This window comes from Palaemon carinicauda, chromosome 6 (assembly GCF_036898095.1).
Source record: "Palaemon carinicauda isolate YSFRI2023 chromosome 6, ASM3689809v2, whole genome shotgun sequence".
Lineage (NCBI taxonomy): Eukaryota > Metazoa > Arthropoda > Malacostraca > Decapoda > Palaemonidae > Palaemon > Palaemon carinicauda.
In genome coordinates this window covers 150,428,015-150,450,775 of record NC_090730.1, presented here as the reverse complement: position 1 = coordinate 150,450,775, position 22,761 = coordinate 150,428,015, and the positions used below count along the sequence as shown (strand labels likewise).

General features: G+C 37.4%; 2 protein-coding genes across 3 annotated transcripts in view; both read left to right on the top strand.

Moving 5' to 3' along the window:
* Nucleotides 1–3,738, top strand: part of LOC137642727 (sucrase-isomaltase, intestinal-like) — a 73,762-nt gene extending 70,024 nt beyond the window's left edge. The window contains exons 18-19 of the mRNA XM_068375552.1: nt 1,669–1,801; nt 3,406–3,738. Of these exons, the coding sequence (XP_068231653.1) occupies nt 1,669–1,801; nt 3,406–3,627 (355 nt within the window). The 3' untranslated portion in view covers nt 3,628–3,738. The remainder of the gene's footprint in view (nt 1–1,668; nt 1,802–3,405) is intronic.
* A 1,728-nt stretch (nt 3,739–5,466) lies between these two features.
* The window catches only part of Nsun2 (tRNA (cytosine(34)-C(5))-methyltransferase Nsun2), an 84,151-nt gene continuing 66,856 nt past the window's right edge, over nt 5,467–22,761 (top strand). Inside the window, exons 1-2 of one of the 2 annotated variants that reach the window (XM_068375551.1) lie at nt 5,467–5,664; nt 12,096–12,173. Coding sequence is in view for 1 of the 2 variants with exons in the window: in XM_068375550.1 (XP_068231651.1) it covers nt 6,718–6,777; nt 12,096–12,173 (138 nt within the window). In the remaining variant the exon portion in view is untranslated. Of the gene's footprint in view, nt 5,665–6,608; nt 6,778–12,095; nt 12,174–22,761 lie in introns of those variants that run through there. The other variant, XM_068375550.1, reaches the window with a different exon arrangement.

Genomic DNA, 22,761 nt, shown 5'->3' with positions numbered 1-22,761 from the left:
ACAGTGTATGAAACAAGAGACACAAATAAATATTAAAGCTCTTACATTACAGCTGCACTACAGTATATACAGTTTTTGCAGATATCAAAAGATTATTATATATACCTGACAGTCTCTACTTTTGTATGAAAAAGTTAGATTCCATAATCAGATAGGTTACCAAACATCATTGAAATACATGAATTACTGAAAGCATAATACACATTGGTTTAAGATACAATTGTTAATGCATTATTCCTAATCTTAGTTTTAAAGGATTACAAAAGTAAAGGCAAGCAGAATGATAGTCACTATCTTGATCAGTTCTTTCATTGCAGTGAAAATTCATCCGTGTAAGCCAATACAAAATTCGCCTAGTGTTTGCTATTCCAAAGAAATCTTTATTACTCCTCTAAATCTCAAATTTTGAGCTTTTATTATTAAGTTGTCTAAAACCCCTGTGAATCCTTACAATGAATGAATTCATTGTAGCCAGACGCATTTAGTCTTGGACATAAAAACATAACAAATTCAAATTTATGTTGAACAGCTTACGAATATCCCTCTCTGCTAGTTCGGTCCTCGAGTATTCTTTGTATGAGTAACACTTCCTTATTCCCTCTCCTCTCCCATATACCATTTGGAAGACTGATTATAGAGTACTATATAACTTAATAATAAAAAAAAAGTTTAGCATTGTGCTGAATCCTTTCGTGCAGTTTTCTAGGCATTGATTGCTGTCATTGCAGTTCCCGTTAGCATGGCAACACCCTCAACTGACTTTCTTGTGGTCAATTGAGGTTATTATATATCAATGCATGGAAATTGAATGCTATCTAAAGCGTACAGTATTTATATACCTGCAGTGTTGAAAAAAATTGACAATTCAATCATTGAATCAAGCAGAATGTTTAATGATCCAACAATAAATGACAGAATAGATATAATTTTTTTTTATGCAAGATACCCAGATGATACATCCTTTGATTTATATTGTTCTGAAGTGATGCTGGTTTGACCTCTCTTCTACTGCGACCTGTTGCTCTTTCCCATTCAGTGATTAAAATCCCAGCATCCCTCAAAACTTATCTTGCAATGAACAAAATGTAGCGTCTTTGTCTCTTGAATATACCGAGCCATCTGTGATGTATTTGTTAAATGTTATATCTCAAAATTCTTAACGATGCAGGAGTTGTATGTAATCTGATTATTCATTAGATATGTTATCGAAATATTCTTGTCCTTCATTATTATTTCTTTTTCTCCTGTAAAATTAATTTTCTTTCACTTACAAGTCTTGAAGGAATCTGTTCTCAGATTCTTAGAAAATTTAACAAACGATTGTATTAAAATAAAATCACACCTCAACTCTTTCATTACTATATATATGTTTTTGTCTCCCTTCTTACTCTAAACAGTTCTTGGATAAATCTCTTTAAAGGAATTAGAATTTTCAATAAGACCATAGTTTATTACAGTCTAGAAAGCATATAGAATTAGTCACTGCGAGATATCTTGAAAAGAATTAATCATTGCTTATATTAAATGCACTTTTAATTATGAAGTTAGACCCTTCCCAAACATTATTTAATTTATTTCTAAGTCCATTATCTTATAGAAAACTCAATATGTAAGTAATTATACCCTATAAGGTCATTTCAATTTATTGGTTTTTGAAATTATTTACAGTCGGAACCATGATTTTGGTGTAAACGTGTTTTTGGATTCGTCTCTAGCAGCAAAAGGTGAAATCTTCTGGGATGATGGCGAAACAGATCTTGATCTGCAGGACACCTATTTGTCCATGGCCTTATTTGCCGACGTAAGTATTGGAATAAAAGACAATAATGCTAGTGACATATATGACATTAAAAATAAAGAATGGGACAAATACACCAATAGAATTGAACATGTTAAGCATGAGTGTTGAGGTCTACTTGGTAGTCCAACGAAAAAAAGTGTCTAGGAGCGCAGTTTCTCTCCGGGTTAAAGAAACAATTAAGCGGTTATACGAGTGTCGTGGCGAATGTAATTTTTTTCAGGAAATTCCATTTCTTTTATACCTGTGCAGACTTGAAGTCTATTCATAATACCACCTTCACTATACTTGTTAGCCGAAGGAAACTGATGGACACAGGAATTCCTGGTACTGTACACCGAGAAGTGCACCCAGCCACGCCTGTACTTCGTGGTGTGTTCCTGTGTTTAGCCGCTACCACTTCCTCCATCTGTTTGGTTACTTGCCGTGAAGTAAGGGTGTGACCGGGTGCATTTCTTCGGAGTGAGGTATGCTAGGGACTCCTGTGTCCAAATGCACCAACCTATTGTAACAACTATCTTGTTTCAGATGTCACCAAAGGTATTGTTTAAGAAATTGTGTTTGTACATCTGGTAAAACTATAACTTTCTATAAATATTGAAGTCTTTTGAAAGTTACCTAAGCCACTTTTTTCTCTTTCTTTGGTAGATGGGAGGACACTTCGTTTAAACACGATGAGGTGAAGGATTATGTCTTGTGCGACAATGCGTAGCTTATCTTTTTAAATCATGCTCACGTTACACCTATGTCTTTGTCAGTTATTTGTTGCTGGGCATTTGATTCCAGACACTCAACTTAATAGTTTGTGAATCAAAGGTGGGGTGTTAGGTCCATTAGGACCCGATGACCCTATGCTTCCAGGGCCTCGGCAGACTTGACTTGTAAAGGCAATTTTGAGAGATCCTAGGTCTCAGGGAAGCAATAAGCCAAGGTCCTTGACATGGGGTATCATCCAATTGAGTATATTCTAGGTTTCATTCCAGAAGCAATGCCGTTTTCGGTCTGCCCATGCATTCTCTTGTACAGACAGTGACGAAGTGGGTGTATTATCTGATATCTGGGTCAGAGAATTCACTAGCCTCCTCAGTCTTGATGCATCCATGGAAATACTACTTGACAGAGGATGCAATGATCTAGGCTACATGTAGACGTGTCAGTTAGCATACTGATGAACGGCTTTACTTTGGAATCTCTACCTTTTTGCATGGATTTATTCACCCACTAACTGGGCAGGGATTATGGCTTTGTATCTAGGTAACACTGGATCAATACCTTGGAAAACTGACTTTTTTTTTTTAATTGCTGTCGGAAAAGGAAAGGCTGTTGGTGCCGGGATGGAAGGTTTTGACGTTCCCTTCACATTATTCCCTAAAACTGTGGGTGAACTTTGTCTTGAAGAGGTGCTACTCCGTCCATAGCCCATGAAAACTAATAAAATATATATTCTTATGCTATCATACTAAGAAAATAGTACATGAAATTGTGTTTTGTCTCATGTATTTACGCGAATAATGTTCTTTGTATGTCATTATTATTGATATTATAATTATTGATGTTATCATTGCTATAGTTATTCTGATTTACTAAAACCCTTCATATTTCCACAGAATACACTAAATATTAGGATCCTCTCCGGTTCGAGTGTAGTTGCAGATCTTGGTATACAAGCTATCCAAATCTTCGGATACCCTTATGGGCCAAATGCCATAGAGATCAATGGAGAAATCATCCCTCCAGAAGAGTGGTTTTATGCCGAGGAATTCTGCATTGTTATATGTTATTCACGTGTTCCATTAGGGAAGGATTTAGATTTGAAAATAGTAGTGTGATTGGCTGAATATGACAAATTCATAGTGCACATTTAACATCATTCGGATAACATCACATTGATGCACAATGTAACTGAAGTTGTAACGATTAATAAATATTCTAATTTTTTAGAGCTTTGTAAGTAACCTATTAGCACCTTATTATTATTATTATTATTATTATTATTATTATTATTATTATTATTATTATTATTATTATTATTATTATTATTATTATTATTATTGGTAATAGTAACTTTGAATTATACTTTAGTGAGACATAAAGGTAATATGTTGTATGTAGAGTAAGGTCAAACCCAAATTCATACTTAACGATTGAAAAATTAAACAGTAATTGGCTACTCGCAGTGATCATTCTATTCCCAAGGAAATTGTTTTCGTTGTGATTTTGAGTGGTAAGAAAGGAACCATACAATTTTCTTATCATTATAATTTTGTTTAGTACTAAGAAAGCCTTTCCTATTGGTGCTGCTAGTACATGCTATAAGTATTGATACTTTTACTATTAGGATATTCTCCTTAAATAGTCATCTAACTGAATTGCAGTGTTGTAGAATTAACTGACATTGCATTTAAGATAATGGATAATCCCCAAAAGCTGACGAACCATTTTTGGGAACTAAATGACCATCTTCTATAGTGCTGCTTAATGTCTTAACTTGCATAGCATAGTGCAAATGCAGAACATATGGACTCAGGTGGAGGGTCTCAAAAGTCCATAGCATTGGGGTTTAGGCCCCAAATTCATTACTCCAATTATTGTATTTCTAATTTTATATACTTACTTGTTTTACTTGTTTTGGGTTTAAATCCAACCCTCCACTGAAGTCGAGTGAACTACTTCTCTGGCGGGTCCATATTAATCATCTAACGAAACATTTTCATTAAAACTTATACAATTCATTGATTGTAGCATCTTCCAAATCATATGATCTTGTGAAAAGTAATGTCTTTAGTTTCTTCTTAAATTCAAGTGCTCCCTTTAGGTCCTTCATTTCAGTTGGCAGTTTATTATAATGTCTAGGCGCACAGTAGCTAAAAGTCCTTTCACCAAATTTACTATTTGTTCTTGGTTTAGTGTGTTTGATTATTTCACTTATGAAAAGGTGTATCATATTTCACCAAAATACTTGTTGTCAATTGTCAGGTGATCATTTGAAGCCTTAAAGTAAATAGGACTAACCAAAAGTAGGCTACAGCTAGATATCAGATTCAACAATTAAAGTTTAAACGATCGGAGAAATTGAATACTTTTTAAAAAGGTTAATTAGGCAAAGGAGTTTACATTGTTTTGTTCATTTATAACATTTTTGGGTTTCATCACTCTTCTATCGGGAAATAAGGCAGTCATTTTGTAATAAGATATTCCAATTGTTATTTTCACCGGGATGTTAAGACCTGCATTTGGAATAGAGGAGTGCCGAAGTCACACTTTTCCGTAGTTTAGTCATAATAGTACTTAACAGGTATCCGATCATTAAAAAAAAAAAAATTATGATTGTATGGTCATAATAAGATTTTGCATTGTAATATATTGAATTGTGTATTATACAGTACTTCCTTAGGCGTTAAATTGTAAAATTAACTATCGCCTTTTGAGATTGAAAAATCACCTGGATTCATTCATAGATCACAGATTTGTAACTATTGGAACAAAATAAGATATTTAAGTAGAAAATACGCGCCAGATTTATTCTACCTAGCTTACATAAACAACATATTTGAAAATATAGCACAACAGCAGAAATATTTCAAAGTTTACCCAGAGCTGCCGTCAGGATTATTAAAACTTCTCTGAGAAGTTGTTCACTGAATCACTCTACAGACGTCCATGAGCACGATAAGGTGTAAGCGTTGACACCTGCGAACAGTACAACATAACCAGCTGCAACCTAACCTTACAGCACCACCTTCTTCCTAAGTGACCCCCTTATCCCAATTGGCCTCACTATTGGCTGAGCCACTTCCTTTGATGTGTTTTTCAAGCCCTTAATAATGAGTGTTTTGGGGGGTTAGCCACGTTGCAGCCTTTTACACGTAAATAATCCACGCCTTTTCCGCTTGTAAACCACGTATTTTGTAGGTTAAATCAGTTTCCTCTGTTTTTTTTTCTTTTTTTAAAGATAGCATTTCAGTATTAACGTGTTGAGCCTAGTCTTCGTTGTTAAAATTGCTTCATTTGCACTAATTTTTTCTAGACAGGTATATTCCATTGCCTATCTTCTCCTTTACAGTATTTTCTATTTTAGTTTCTCAATTGTCTCCATTTTCAATTATTTACATTTATTTTGTACTTTTTACAAATTTCTATCACAATTTCCCTCAGCATCGTGTATAAAGATTTTCTTATTTGGTTTTATACAGTCTCTTTCATGCACTAATTACTTCCTTCTGTAGTTACTATATTGTGGTACAGCATGATCTTTTTATATACAATCCAATTTTCTACTGACCCAGTGACCATATCCCTGTTTCAGCTATCAGTCCCCCATATGGTGTTGTCGAGTGTTGTTTCACCATTCCTTTCCTTATATTATATATTATATTATATTATATATTATATTATACTATATTATAATATATTATATAAGTGTTACACTTTGGTAATTCACCTCAAATGTGGCTATAGAGCATTATTAGGGTCAAATATCATTCCTTGCTTTGCCCTTCCCTTACACTATAATTCCTCCGTTTTCCCACTGGGATGTCCACTACCCACCACCGCTCTTCCTAACTTGTTAATTGTATCCCAACATTTTCCCCAACTCTTTAATTGCCGGGTTAATTACCTGGCAATTTTGTCAAAGGATTTTAATGCAGCTCTAAATTATAGATATTTTGATGCCCCCAAGTATTTATTATATAACCTAAGACAGCGTTGAGAGTAATCAGTTGGTCGGCTAGTTATTTTCCTTGCATTCTCCCTCACCGATATTTACTGAACCAGGTAGGTTTAGAGGGAGAGCCGTTTCAAAGTATAGTGTAATTTACTGCTACTACGTTAGCTAAACATTGAGGCTCGCCGAAAATTAACTTACACGCTGCCTGCTACTGTTTTCGTTAATTCACAGTTTATTTTCTTGATTTGTTATGGGAAAGAAAGGACGCAAATTCAACAATAAACGTGGAAATGGAGGAAATAAATTTGAAGTAAGTATGACCTGCTGTATTTTGTGTAGGTTAGATCAGTCTTGCCCACTCTACAGAGCCCATTGCTATGGGAACCGTCCACATTTTGTAATTACCTATAATAGCTTAATTACATGCTAGACATGATTAAACACAATAACTATCCGGTAGGTTGTTAATGAATTATATACAGTAATCCACAGGATATTCTTGTTTAATTTTTGATACATTAATTTCTAGCATAACAAATAAAGGTTCCTTTGTAGAAGGACGGACAGGACCTCTTGCATGTATATAACACCATCTAATCTTTCATACCTAACCTAACCTGCAAGCTTTGTACTTATCCAATAGGGTGGCTAATGCCTCCCTGCAACCCCCCTCAGACTGCCATATTTATAGCAACAGGGTTAGAAATAAGAGAATTATGGTGCTTGACAGTCAGCATATGTACACAACTAAATTTCCCATTTGAAATGGACAATTGCTGATTACTTTCTCATTTTTTTTTGGTAAATAAACGCCACTTTAATTTTTAGTCACATACATGAACACTCTAATTTTCCTACACATTATCTTGAGTCTTATGCATTTCTGACTGTGAGTATTGGAGCAAACCACCCATTCATCAGTTTTTGGAGCCCCCTTATGGGGACCCCAGTTTTTTGGTGCAGATATACCAAAAAAGAGTGATTTGAAGTAATAAAAATGCATAATAAGTGCAATATAACCAGTTGGAAAGATGTATGGTTAGTGTTAGTGCTGTATAATAATTTCAAAAGTTATGACTGAAAAAGTGTTTTAAAACAAAAACTAACGCCAGAATACCACCTAACCTAACCTAACCTACGAGCCGTATCCTTACCTACCAGGGGAAGTTATGCCCTCTGTGGCCCCCCTTAGACTATCATACCCTTACCTACCACCCCTTACACTGCCGTATCCTTACCTACCCCTTAGATTGAATTTGCTTCAAGAAATAGTTGAAATGTAGCCGTATTGAAGGCTAGAGGTGGTGATAACTTGCTTAAAGATCAATTCAAGAATTGAAGAGTACTGCTGTATATATTCAAAGTTGGTTAAATTTACAGTTTACTAGTAGGGTAAAGCTTGAGTTTTGACCTAAAAATAAAATTTTCTTTATTTCGTGAGTGTTTTAATGGAATATGGCCTATACTGTATATCTAATGTAAATGAATATGGCAAGACCAAAGGGGCCTCTAGCCTCTCCGACTTAGAGCTAATGTGACATCGCAAAGTCATAAAAACTTTCGTTATACACCCCTGCACACCTAGCCTATTTTGGCTATACCCCCCCACACACCTAACAGTAGGCTACAGTTAACAATAAATGTTGGGCTGCAATTCAAATGTCCAAGTAGTAAACAGTTTTAAGCTTTTTACTAATAAAAAACTGGTAGGTTATAGCACTAGGATACATACATAATACACACTTGAAGGTTTTAAAGAATTAAATATGGTAAGGATAAAAAGATAAAAGTCATAATAATACGTACACATTTCATTACTAATTTATGGAGCAAGGAAATAATATAAAGACCAACTTTTTCTTATTGGGAGTTGTGGGTTTGGAGTGAGAAGGTGGTTGTGTTATCAAATGTCAAAAGATAAATATTATGTCAGATTAGCTTATTTAACAAAAAAGCATGTATGAAATATTTCATTGAACCTTTTTTTGATGAAAAATTAAGAAAGAAAGAGAAAACAGGTGTTGTTGCTATAAAAATGTGTTACTTTGGTGTTTGTTCTGTACAAATAAGCAGTCATATTGTTGATAGGTTGATAGTAAATGAGACCAGCTGATGAAAACACAATTGGGAAAAAAAATTAGTTAATGTTAAAATTCAAGCAAATGCAATAGAGAAAAAGTTATGATAAACCATTAACATCCTTATTTAACTATTGTTTTCCCTGTTTCTTGGCCTGACTCCATGCCATACCATGTTGAAATCCCTTAATAAACCTTCTTATCCTTATTATCCTTACTTTATCCAGAATTCAAAGTTGAAGATGTAAGCATGGGGATTAACTGCTTTCTTTTGGAATTACACTGTGAATATTTCTTGTATTATCACGGTCATAAGTGACAAAGGGGAGCCTCCCGTCCTACTTCTTCCTGGGGAAGCGACTGTTACGGGGGAAATGGTTGCCAGTATATCTTGGGCAGGCAGAGGTGGAGGTGGCAGAAACCTGTAAGGAGGTTCGTGTACTTGCAGACTATCCGGCGGGTAGGTGTGCTGGTTGAGGGGCGTGAGCTGGTCTCGGAGGAGGATCTCTGGGACGATGGGATTCTTGCTTCACCGAAGAGGCCCTGTGGAGCATCGTGTCCTTACTGGCCTTGCGCCACTTCGCTATGGTCTCTTCCACCAGGTGCCCTGGGAAGAGGGACTCCCCTGTGACCGAGGAGTTCCTGAGAATCCGATCTTCCCTGTCCGGCATCTTCTTGGGCAGTTGGTACAGGACGGTGTCCCTCCTCCGAAGGATTCAGTTTGCCCATTGGGTGAGAACCTGGGCATTCAGGAAGTGTACCGCTCTACTCCCCAACAGCACAAGTTCTCGGAACTGTTCCCTTTCGGCATCAGAGGTTAGACGTTCCATGATAAGCAAGGATACTGCTGCCGTCCATAGATCCAGCCAGGAGGTAACTTGGGAGTGGCCTCTTATAGATAGAAGTTTATCACTCCACTCAACATATTGTCTTCTGAAACACCCATGGCGAACGCTGCAAGATTGCTCTCCACTGACCTGTGTCTCAACGGGAAGCCTTCCGGGGGCATAGAAACACCTTTCGCGACCCATCGGTGGTGGAAGGAGCTTGCTGAAACAATGCGACCAGAGGGAATTTTTCAGACCTGTGATGGCACTCTCTAGGTTGACGAGGGCATGAGAGGTGGCTTGCGACAAGGGCAAGGTCAGGTGCTGTCTAGATTCTACTGGGGCACAATACAAGATCTGCACCGGCGAGGTGCCCTGTGGAGTGACTGAAGGAGTTGGGTCAGGGGTGCTGTTGCACTGACGTATTAAACCGATGACCCTTTCCCTCTTGAAGGCAGAAGCCTCGTCCAGGAACGTATGGTCCTCCCCTGGTCTGAAGGAATCCCCTTCCGAGTCATCTCTGCAAACTCTTGGCTCCCTCTGAGGCGAAAACTTCCCTGGCGGCGGTGAGGATGGTGTAGCGGAACATTCCCAGGACTGGGACCCGACCGGTGAACGGTGTCCACTGGAGGAAACTTTTGGCCAGTAGGGATGTGTCGGGATAGCGGCGACCGCGAAGTTCTGAGGTGGGACAGGCGGAACAAGACGGGAAGAGGAGGGGAATATCTCCACTAAGGAGCCTCTCCAATCCCAGGAAGTACGGTGACCGCTACTCATGCTACGCCGACGATGATCACGGGTGGGTGGCGACAAGTCCCCACGACTACCACCGTCATGATACTTCCTCACTGGAGAGAGAATCTCGAGAGAAGGGGACCTGTATCGTTCCCTCTTTTGCCACTCTGAACTGCCTTCTCCCTTCGAGGAGGGAAAGCCTCTCCAGTCCGGACGAGAACCTGGGAAGGCTCAGCCGATTGCCTCTTACTTGAGTGGCACAAGACTCACGGTCTGGTGTAGGCGATGTCCTGATAGCAGGCCAGAAAGCTGGACGTTCTTCCAGGGAGACCTAAAGTTGGTGGGGGGGAGGACCTGCCCAAGATCCTGGCTGCCAGTCTGGGGAATTCAGGAAACCTTGCTGAAACGGCGAAGGTCCTAAGGGGTCTGTGGTGGCCACGTGGTCCCACGGCGAGGTGGCGGGAGCGGTGATAGTGCATGGTTTGGGTCGGCCACGTGGGCCGATATCGAATCGGCGAGAAGCGAAGAAGTCTCTTGGGCTGGGGCGAATACGCTGTATAACGGGGAGGCAGCGAGGCAGGTAGTCTGGGGGAACCCGCGTGGTCTTCGTCGCAACCTCTGGGTGTACGGCTGTCCGCGAGGTGAAACACGGGACCACTAACACTGACTGAACATTCACCATGGGGGGGGGGTCCTCTGAACTAAGATGGGCCCAAACTGCGAGAAGGATGTCCTCGACGGAGATACCAGGAGCCACCACCGAAGTCCCTGCCAAAGGAGTGCCCCCTGATGCACCGTGTTCACCAAAAGCACCTAACGAAGGAGGAGGCGGCACGGGAAGGGCAGAATTCAAACTTGTTGAGGAGCTGGGACCGGCCCTTGAGTCGTGACTCTTCCTCGATGGTGACCAGTCCTTTTTCATCTTCTTCTTTGTCTTGGTGGCCATCAATTTTCACTGGAAATCAGGCCAGTTCTCACACTCGGGGCATGTGTCCTCTCGAGGACAAAGATGACCCCGACACAAAGAACACAAAGCATGGGGATCTATATCCATGTGCGAAAGGAAGGAACCACACAGGTTGATAAGGGTATACATCTATATGCCTAAATGAGTCGATCCACTTTTGTCTTCGCTTGTATTGAATGTCCATGTATGTGGTGCTTCTCTTCACTGTCTTTTAATTTGACTGCTGTATTTTTCCATTTTCCTCTTGATAGTAAGCATTGTACTTTGCAGAAGTGCTCTGGTAAAAAAGGTAAGACTTTTAGGAGATTTTTGTCAGACTTGTTCGTAGTTCATTCCTTTGAACAGATTTCCCTCTTTGATAAGAGTTGGTTGTGGTCACCTTTAGAGTGAGAGATGTTTATAAAGAAGAGGATTGTTCATTTGTATCATGCCTTTCAAGTGGGAATTTCATTCTGCTATTCTCCTTTTTGACATTATATTGTATAGTAATTAAGAGCTAGTTGTCTTAAGGCACTCTTGTTAAATTCATCAATGTTAGTTATTATTGGTGATCTTTTCCTCTTCTTTTTGTTAAAAACTTGATTTCAACTGTTTTTATGTAATTACTGTATATGTTAGTGAATCATAATTAGTAAAGATGTAACAGTTAAGGTTAAGTTACTTTTTCAGATGTATACTTGTGTATAGAATTGTGAATGCATATTAACTAAAAGCATAAGTGCATAGTTATCGGTATATACTGTAATACAAAATAGAGCAGAGCATACTCTGTTATACAAGAAGAGAGAATAAGTTAACTTATTGTAAAATAAGTTAGTTTTTGAACCCTTGTATAATACAGTAATGGATCTTTGTCTTTTCAATTTGGTGTTATGTATATATATATCTGAGAATGATAAGTTTTTTCATTGTAGGAAATTATTTGCCCCTATGGTGTTTTTTTAATAATTTTAGTGATTAACCTAAGTGAAACTAATCCGTACAGTATTTCTATTTGGTTAATGGATGATTTTGTTTTCAGAAACCTAAAAGAGAGAGGCCAAAGACAGATTACGTTGTGGTGGTTCGAGAAAACTTAGATTTTGAGAAATATTACAAGGTACAGTATTTTCTGTTGTTATAAAACTGATGCTTTTTAGATGAAAGTTCTACATACAATGTATATTGATGTTAGTTTTTTATATTACTTGTAAACATATCTTTCATACTTTAAAGTAAGGATGTCTTCAGTGATGCTGTAACAACCATTGAAGAGTTTGTAAGATAGGGGAACAAATTGGAAGGCTGTCACAGAATAGCCACTTTTGTCTTTGGTTGCCCAACAGGTACAGATGTACCATTGCATTGTTTCCTTGACTGTTGGATCTTTTTTATATTTATTTGTGATGTTTTTATTTTGTACTCAAGCTTGTAAGCGGAAGCGTACTGATAGGTAAGCATGTGGTGAAGGGAATTTTGTTCATATAAAGTTATAATCCTTCAAAACTCCATGTGTTATGTACCATTGTGAAGGGGAGACTGTAAGCCACCTCCTTTCTCTTTTGCAGTGTTGTTCTTGCTATCCTGATCATGGTAGTTTCTCTGCCTTGGAAGGGAGTTGCTCGATTAGGACTGAGTGTTGCCCGTACCTGCATGCTCGATAATGAAAATTATTCATTTGATTTGCTCATCCCTTTGTTAGTGTTAATGAGTGCTCCCTGTACTCCATTTTTTACAAAACACCTTGTGTAATAGTTTGTGTTGTGGCGTAGGAACCTCTTCTAATGAGGAAGCACAGTCGTTATCAATAATCCAGACCATAACTCTTCTATGACAGCTAATTTCTTCTCCCTCATCCATTCCCCTCATCGGACATATTTGTGTGGGAAGGCCTTTTGCTAAAAGTTCTTCGGGACTTACTGCTATTGCTCTCCTTCTTCAGGAGGAGATGTCAGGATGCCTGAAAACTTTAAATCAATCAATCAATCTTCAGGAGGAAGTGACAGTACAGTACTCAACAACTATCTGGTACCTTCACAGTCAATCAAACAAATGTAAGCTGGTGTTAACCCTTTTACCCCCAGGCTATTTGGAAATTTCCAACCCTTAACCCCCAGGGGGTTATTTTTTTCCCAGCACATTTTGCAGTATATTTTTTTTAAATTGCTCTAACAGCCTTAATTTTTGTCATAGAGAGGTCGGGTTGGTCTCATTCTCTTGGAAAATGCCTGAATTTTCTCAAAAAATTATCGAAAATATGAAAAAAAAAATTTTATAACATTTTTTTGCAAGGACGTACCGGTACGTCCATGGGGGTAAAGGGATGGCTTTTGTGAAACGTACCAGTACGTCCTTTGGGGGTAAAAGAGTTAAAGTGATTGCTGTTGCACCAGATGCAGATGTGCGGTCCTCCTCAGACCAAACATCAGTACTGTAGGCCAGGGAAAGGCTGAAGTGTATTTACTTACTTTACTTTGATGGCTGCTTTTCCGGTCCCATACAGCAGGGGAACCCCGCTGTCTACAGGACCTCCACTGTCATTTTATCTACAGGACCTCCACTCGTTTTATCTACAGGACCTCCACTGTCGTTTTACCTTGTTTGTTCAGAGTAATTTAATGTTTCTTATCACATATTGTTCATTTACTGTTAAATCATCACTGTCAAAGGACTCCTGAAATAAGAAAGTCTTCAGTTTCCTCTTGAAAGCCTTAATGTCTTCAATCATTCGAATGTTTCGTGGGAGCTTGTTATAAAGTCTTGGGGCCGCATATTTAAAGGCTCTGGAGCCTAAAGTAGACATGTATCTAGGTTCCAACATTTTGAAGCCATCTGTAACTATTTTCGTGTCGACACGATTTGTTGGCTGCGCAATATGTAGCAGTTCTCTTAAGTATTTTGGATGCCCGGTTCTGATAGCTTGGTGGGATATGGTACATATTTTAAATCCAATTCTCGCTTTAATCGGCAGCCAGTGTAAATCGATTAGTATAGGGGTGAGCCTTTCTCTAGGTGGGACACCTTTTATGTCTTGCTCCTCTGTTTATTATGTTAGGTAATTTCTTAAGTTGCACTTTTGGTAAATTGTAATAGATAGAGTTGCAGTAGTCAATCCTGGTAATAACACAGTTTATCACGTTTCTTTACAGAATTTTCGTCCAGGTACTTTTTTATAAACGCAACATTTCTTAGATGATAACCAGCAGTTTTTATTACATTATTTATTTGGGCATTTAGAGACAGGTTACAGTAAAAAAATACACCTAGATCTCGAACTTTACTAGATATCGGCACCGTCATTATTTATATTCATTTGAATATCGCCTAAGTTTCTCACACTGTTTCTCTTGCCCACCACCATGAATTCAGTTTTGTTCTCATTCAATTTTAGTTGTTTAAATGTCATCCATTCTCTAACACTATCAAGGATTCGGTTTAGAGTTTCAGTAGTCATGTATATCATTAGTGGAGAAGTAAAATTGTGTGTCATCTGCAAATAGTTTAAACTTCACGCCATGCCTTTGTAGCATTTTCGATAGACCAATAGTATAGATGCAGAATAAGATTGGGCCAAGTACACTCCCCTGGGGTACCCCTCTGTTTAAGGGTTCATATGATGAATAAGAGTTTCCAATTTGTACACAGTAATTTCTACCAACTAAGTAGTCTTTTAGGTATTTGAAGGCTTGATCTTCAACGCTGATGGACTGTAGATAATTTAGTAGCAGTTCATGTATTGGTGTGCTACTGTCTTAAGCACACATTTGAGTATGAGTTGTTTTCAAATGTATTTGAATGGTTTACTGAACACATTTTAGTAGTTTTTAAGTTTTATTGTGAATAACAACTGAGTTAAACATCTCCATCACTGGAGGAAGCTGTGTTGGTCCACATGACCAATTCTGGTGAAGTTTTGATATGAACTGAACAAATTACTGATATCCCAAATATCGTACACTTGCTTTAATTTGGCTAAGTGACGGAATCGGAAGACACCTGCATCCGGTGACGTCACAAACTTTCACACGAAGAGACAATGTGTTGACACTAAGAAAGAATGACAACTTAGCATCTTACATCCTGTATACAATTTGAGTTGACCATAGCAAATCTCACGGTCAGCTCTTCCAACCAACATGACATATTACGTCATTTGTTTTAAACATGTAATATTACTATTCTAATCATTACATAAGCTCGGCCAGCTATCTCAATTTTTTTTTTACAAAAATTTAACAACAAGCCGAAACATGGTTATTAGGTGTGACTGGACATACGTATCATTCATTGTTCAAAACTAGCTATATCCAACTGAGGACGAATGTCCAAATAGGCACATCAAAATTAATAACAATAATGCATACAAAAAAGATATTACCAAAGCAAAAAGAAAAATGCATGATAAAACCAAGATCACATATATGGTACATTGCTAGCAAATGATTACATGGTACCAAAAAACAAAACAAATTCTGACTTACAAATGATTCGGTAACTTGATAAAGAATAATTGTTACCTTTGTCAGAAACAAGATACTCAATTTTTAGTGCACAAATACGAATTCCTGGTACGTACACGTACCACGGTTTCGTACATATATATATATATATATTTATATATAGGGCTGATACATTTTATTAGATGCCCATAGATTCTGTTATATATCTTATATATTTTTTTCTTTTTTTTGTTTTTTCTCTTTTCTTTTTTAACATTCCGGCTTATATATTTTTATTAGATGCCGAGAGAAAAAATGATTTATATCCTTTTTTATTTTATTTATTTTTTTAAATGTTATTTTAAATGTATTTTTAACAATGCAAATGTAGAGAATTTCTTTAATTACATATTACTAGCGTACTAATCAGCTTTTCATACAAACATCATCCTGACAAATTACTCCCTTAGCAAATGAGGTGGCCACTCATACAGCTTTGAACTGGATCAGGTAAGGGGTATTGTCAGGGCTATTCAACTCGTTCCTTTGTAGCTGCTTGCTGTGCCGTAACCTACGCCAAACAAGGATGTTCACGGCGATAAAAATTAACGCCGTTACAAATAAACCTGCTAGTAATATAGGGTGAAGAATCTCTTTGTAAGTCGGCGACAGGTGGTCCTTTTCGGTAAGTTTCATTAAGTGTTTCGCCACACTTCCTTTATAGGGGAGAGGAAGTGCGGGCGTTGTAGAGGTCCACGTGAAGTTCGCGAAGTAAGCACGTTCTCTGATGATTGTCCGTAGGCCAGTCACCATGGAATTCGGGGAAGTCCCGATACAGCCATCTGCTGCGACGAAGATGTGGTTGAAGAATGTGGATCCGTCAGGGCATGATACATTGAAGCCGTCCTTGTCGTATCGTATCCACGAGCCATTATTTAGTCTGCAATTGAATTCTTTATTGTCAAAGGGATAAAGCTTATCCAGACAATTTTCACTTGTATGGGAGAGAGCACCGTCTAGCACTATACCTAACTCGCATGAATCCATCAAGTTTTTACGGAATTCAAATGAGTCAGCTGTACATATTTTTCTATCCATTGCGTCTGAACAGTGAGTTAATTGATTTAAGTCTTTAATGACCGTATATGTTTCCTTGTCTGGGGAAATCAATACGTGTCCTGTCAAACTGGATATTACTGGATTTGAGTGATTCGTCATGAAAGTCGGAAATGGTGATATCCTGTAAGATTGCCAGGCATCAGAAGAATCAAAGGGAATTGTAATCCTAACCTTGTTATTATCTACGTTTACTGTAATTAGGCTGTAATAAAATTCTAACCTATGTTCGTCTAACAAAGGAACATAGCCTAGTTTATCCCTAGTGTTCTCCAGAACTAATTTTAAGTAACGTATAGGCAACAAATGGGGCGACAATACACCTTTAGTTGCTAACGTGATAGCTTCTACATAATCCTTGGATTTCTCAATGAAATGTGCAATTCTGTTATGTATGTGATCTATCTTTGAATCATAATACGTTAATGTTGCTAACAAATCCTGTACTTCCATAATTTGAACGATATTATCTGAATGTTCATTTAACAAATCCATAATTTTATTGATTGAAGCTAACTGATCCCTTAGTTCTGACATAATCAATTCATCTTTATGAGTCAAGAACTCAATTTTCTTATTTTGATTACTAATTTTAAGACGATTGGAAAGTCCTAAACCTAAACTTGCAACAGACCCAAAGATGCTTAATGCAGCATAAATGAACGGATTCCGTCTTTCTTTTTGTTCGTGTCCTACAGTCCACATCAAAAGGTCATAAGCCAAAGATCCTGTCTCTCCAGTCTTATTTTTTAAGTCATCAGATAGCATCTCTGCAACTTTTAATGTTGATCCAAGCAAACTCTTAGTAGTCAAATGAAAATGTCTCCTATGCAACTCATCCAATGATGCAGAAAACCTTGAAATGGCGGTTCTTAAGCTAGTGACATCATTCTCTTGAAGAAAAATTGCTTGCATATGCACTTCGACAATTACGTTGGTTGATGTAATAAAAATGTCTTCTTGTCTTTCAACTATATTGCCATATTTAAAATATATATTCTTAGTCTTAGAACTCATCCCATACGAAAAAAATGTCTGAGCGAACAATATCACTCCCAACAACAAAAAATTCATCTTGGAAACCTGTAACGAGAAAAAATATATGTAATTACTCCTGTATTAAAAAGAAAACTTTTTAGTTACAAAAATTAAAATTTTTCCTCAATTCTTTTTAATTTCTTATGTGAGACAATGGTACTATTCTCTCATCCGTGGGTTGGGCTACGTTTTGAATTCTAAACCTATTGGCCGTTAATGTTTCCAAAATGTTAAATGGGCCTTCAAACTTAGGTGTTAGTTTATAGTTGAGCCCTTTTCTGACATTGATTTGAATATAGATGTTATCACCCACGGTATATGTTTTAGTTGGTTTCGCTATTTTATCATGATTCCTTTTCATTATGATTTGTGATTCTTCTAAATTCTTTCGAAGGATATCATATCGACTTATACTTGCATTTATACATTCTTTTAAAGGATTTGATAGATTAGTTGTAGGCGTTAATACATGGAAAGGTGTTCTAACTGGGGTACCATACAATGCTTCATGCGGTGACATTTTAATTGATATATGATATGAATGATTCAGAGTACTCAGTGCCGCCGGTATTGCAATATCCCAGTTGGGGTCTGATCCCCCTAGTGTTACCCTTAATATATTTAATATCTTCCTATTTGCTCTTTCCACTAGCCCATTCGACTCTGGGTGATATATCATGGTATTAACCTTCTTTATGTTGAGGAATTCACACAATGAGATAAGAAAGTGATTATTAAATTCACCACCCGAGTCTGAGATTATCATGTGTGGAATTCCATGTTTACAAATGTAACACTCGTAAAACTTCCTAGCGCATTCAATCGCAGTTTTAGTTTTAAGCGCTATTAGTTCTGTATATCGAGTTAAAGCATCTATAATCACTAAGAGGTGCTTATTTCCTCTGTCTGACTCGTAAAATCCTGTTAACAAATCTAAATGTATTCTTTCAAAGGGTTGATTGGGAACAGGATAAGCTCCTAAGCTAACAGGTGTTTTCGTATGCCCTTTGTTTTCCTGACATGTGCGACAATTAGCTATGTGTCTTTTTATATCTGTAAGCATTGTATGCCAATAAAACAATGATTTGGCTTTCTGTGACATTAATGAGAACCCAGGGTGTCCATGTAATGGATTTGAATGCAACCAATTCAGGACAGTGGAAACAAGTGAGTTTGGTACTACTACCTGGTCGTTAGTTACATGTGGTGTATTGCGGGTTTTCCTTGTCACAGTCCTACACAGAATATTATCTTTGATTACATAATTCTGCTGCTTATACTTTATATATTCTTTTTCTTTATGATTGCCTTTCAAAGCATTTATAATTGTTTCTATTTTCTGATCTTTTCTTTGCTCAGTCTGTAACAATTCAGCACTCCAGCCTAAATCTTCTTGTTCAGATATTGTTTTTACAATAGGCATGGATGTTGATATATCTATTAATTCAGCTAAAGACTCCGTACAAGATGACACGGGGTTGCGTGATAATGCATCCGCAATGATATTTGCTTTCCCAGGTAAATACCCGATTCTTGCGCCAAAATCTTGAATGATTAAATGCCACCGAGTTCGTTTAGGGCTGTGATTGAAGCCTTTAAAGAACTCTGTTAGTGGTTTATGGTCAGTAAGAACCTTAGCGGGATAACCGTAAATTATGAACTTAAAATGCACTAGCGAATTAACAATAGCTAGTCCTTCCTTGTCTATTACTGCATACTTACTTTCGGAAGTTCTCAATTTTCGAGAATAGAAAGCTATCGGGAAAAACTGTTTATCATATTGCTGAAGCAATACCCCTCCTACTCCTAAGTCTGAGGCGTCTGTTGCAATGAAGAATTCCTTACCGAAGTCAGGAAATTTTAAGATAGGAGAACTACACAGTTCATCTTTCAAAGTATTAAACACCTGTTGATGTTGCTCAGACCATATGAAATCTACGCCCTTCTTCGTAAGATCAGTTAAAGGAGCGGCTATTATTGAATAGTTGCGTATAAAACGCCTGTAATATCCACTACAACCCAGAAATTGCTGTATTCCCTTGACATTAGTAGGTATGGGAAAATTACGTATAGCCGACACCTTATCATGGACTACTTTAAGACCTTGGCTTGACACCATGAAACCCAAATATATTAATTCTGTTTTGAAAAATTCACACTTACTAATCTTTACCCTTAAGTTATGTTGTCTTAATCTCTGTAGTACTAGTTCTAACTTACGTAGATGTTCCTCTAAGGTGTTGGAAAAGATTACAAGATCATCCATATAGGCATGCAATATATCCCCTAACAAGTCTCCAAACACTATGTTAATCATTCTTGTAAATGTTATAGGAGCACAACGTAAACCAAAAGGCATCCGTAAAAATTCATAATGTCCCCTGGCTGTGCTGAAGGCTGTGTATGGGATACTATCTTCTTCTAATGATATCTGGTGAAAGCCTTTAAGTAAGTCCAAACTGGTAAAATATTTATTCTGACCTAACAAAGACAAAATATCGTCAGTACATGGCACTGGGAATCGATCAGGGATCGTTTCCTCGTTTAGACGACGAAAGTCGACGCAGATACGCCATGTTCGATCTTTTTTCGGTACAACTATTAAAGGAAAATTATAAGGGCTATTTGATTTTCTAATGACTCCTTCCTCTAACATTTTACCTACTTCATCATTTATTTCATTCTGGAATTTCATAGGGAGTCTGTACGAGGGTACATATATAATTTTCTGTTTGTCTTTTAACCTTATTTGATGCTCGATCACATCTGTTTTCCCTAAGGATCCATCCATAGTGGAAAAGACATCTGTATATTTATTTAAAAGTTCAAAAATTTTCTGCTGAATTTCTTCGTCTTGAATGTCCTTACTGATTTTATTTTTAATAGATCGTAAAAGGGATTCATCCGCAACTGATTGAGAGTGATTGATTTCAGCAACGGTAAGAATACGATGTTTATAAACTTCTACATCCAAGATATGTTGATTTTTGTGAATTACTAAAGTGTTATTTAAATGATTACAGACTTCGATATTACATTGCTGATGTGAGCCTACTGTATAAATAGCTTGTGTGACAGACAATCCGTTGGTTTTCAAAGTATCGGAAAGGATTAATATTTCAGATCCCGGTAGTGTTTTCTTTATTTGCACTATTAAATTCGAAGGTATGTTTGGTTCGATATATTGCGTGCAAGATGATATTACGGGTGAACGAGAATTCTGCTGGGTCGCGTATATTATTTCTTTATTAGTGAGACAAGTTATTGGTTCTTCAACGTACGTTACGGTTACATTTGTCGTCTCCTTTTTATCCAAAACTGACTTTAAAGTATTAGAAGACTTATAGAATTTCCCTTTGATATACACGCCGTGCTTTGCAGGAGCTAAGATAATGTTTTGATTTCCCATAGATGGGTATCCTATAATTACAGCTGGATACATATTAATGTTTTTCACAACAACAAATGTATCGGCAAACGTGCGATTACCGACTCTGAACTGAACATGAGTTATGCCTATGACGTTTAATTCATTATTTCCTATACCTGAAAGTCTAATTCCTGATTTTTCAATCGGAAAGTTCGAAAACAACAAATGATGCGTCTTCAAATCCATAATATTACGTGGACTACCAGAGTCAAAAAATAACGTAAAGGATTTGTGTTCTAAATTTACAGCATATAAGGTTGGCCGTAACTCATTTTGGCTTATTATTGTATGAATTCGTTGCAAATCTACGGGAGCATGCACTGTTTTACTTAATTCGGCCGTGTGTTTCATAGGAAAATCTATTGTCTCACAATTATCTGATAAAACATTAAATTGATTATTCAATACTATTGATGTTGACATAAATGACCTTGACCCAACATCACTCTCTTCCCCTCTAGAGTTAACTATGTGGTATTTGCTTTGCTCTGCACATTCTGAAAATTAGGCTGACTTTGCGAGGTCTGGTTTGACGGCCCAGGCTCAGCGATATTTGAAGAAGTGTTTGTTTGTTTCGGACTCTGAACTGCATTGACATTTTGTTGTTTCTTCTTATTGTTAAAATGAGGATTTTTCTTTTTATTTCCATATGGAACTGACTGTGGAATTGACTGTGTATTTCTAGGATATTGTTGTGTCTTACGCGCGTAACATTGACTATAAGAATGTGATCCTGTGTTGTGAACTGAACAAAATTTCGTTCTACAGTCTGCGCTTATGTGACCTTGACGTTTGCAGTTGTAACACGTCACTCCCGCTACTGGATTATTAATTACGTTCACTGTTTGTGGTTTTGTTTCATTCTTAGCAAAAACTTGAGTTAACACGGGATCGAGATCTGGACACTTGGACATGTGCTTCTTTATCTGTTTATAGACATCCAATTCCGTACTTGCAGGCATTAACTTCTTATCAAAGCACCGCACTAAAGCTTCAGGCAACATAAGTGTCATGCAAGTTAAATACATTAATCGTAAAAAATCTTTCACGGAGATATTATCGTTAGTAACCCAAGTGGAATTACCTAAAATGTCCTGATATTCGTTAAGCCTATCAGCTATGAGAGCTGCTCTCTCAACAACATTAAGCCGATTCATAGTGGCTTGATTAAGTGTATTTCGTAACGTTAACACTACATCCAAAGCTTCCTCACCCCCATAGATCGCGCGTAACCTAACTTTGAAATCATCCCAAGTAACTGCTTCCTGAAATGAAACACCTCTTAAATACGCACTCGCATCCCCCTTAGAAAAATCTATAAAACTTTTAGCTTCTTGTAATTGTACAAAAGGATCTACGATTTGTTTGGCATTTAAATGGGCATCAACGGATGAAATCCATGACTCCACATTTTGTGGCAAGAACCCGTTGACACGGCCTTGAAAAGGAAGGATTGCTGACCTGGCATTTACAAGCGTCACAATTGGAGGAGGATTAGCCTGGCCTACACCACTAGGTCCAGGGGTAGGGCTGACAGGAGGAGCCATGACTGCTGTATTCTTTTTTTTTTCTATCTCTTTGACCCCTTTCAATCCTATCAAAATATCTATATGAGTACAGACGCCCACTGCGTAAACGCATATGTATAATAAAATTCCCCCAACAATGTTACTAATCCCAATACA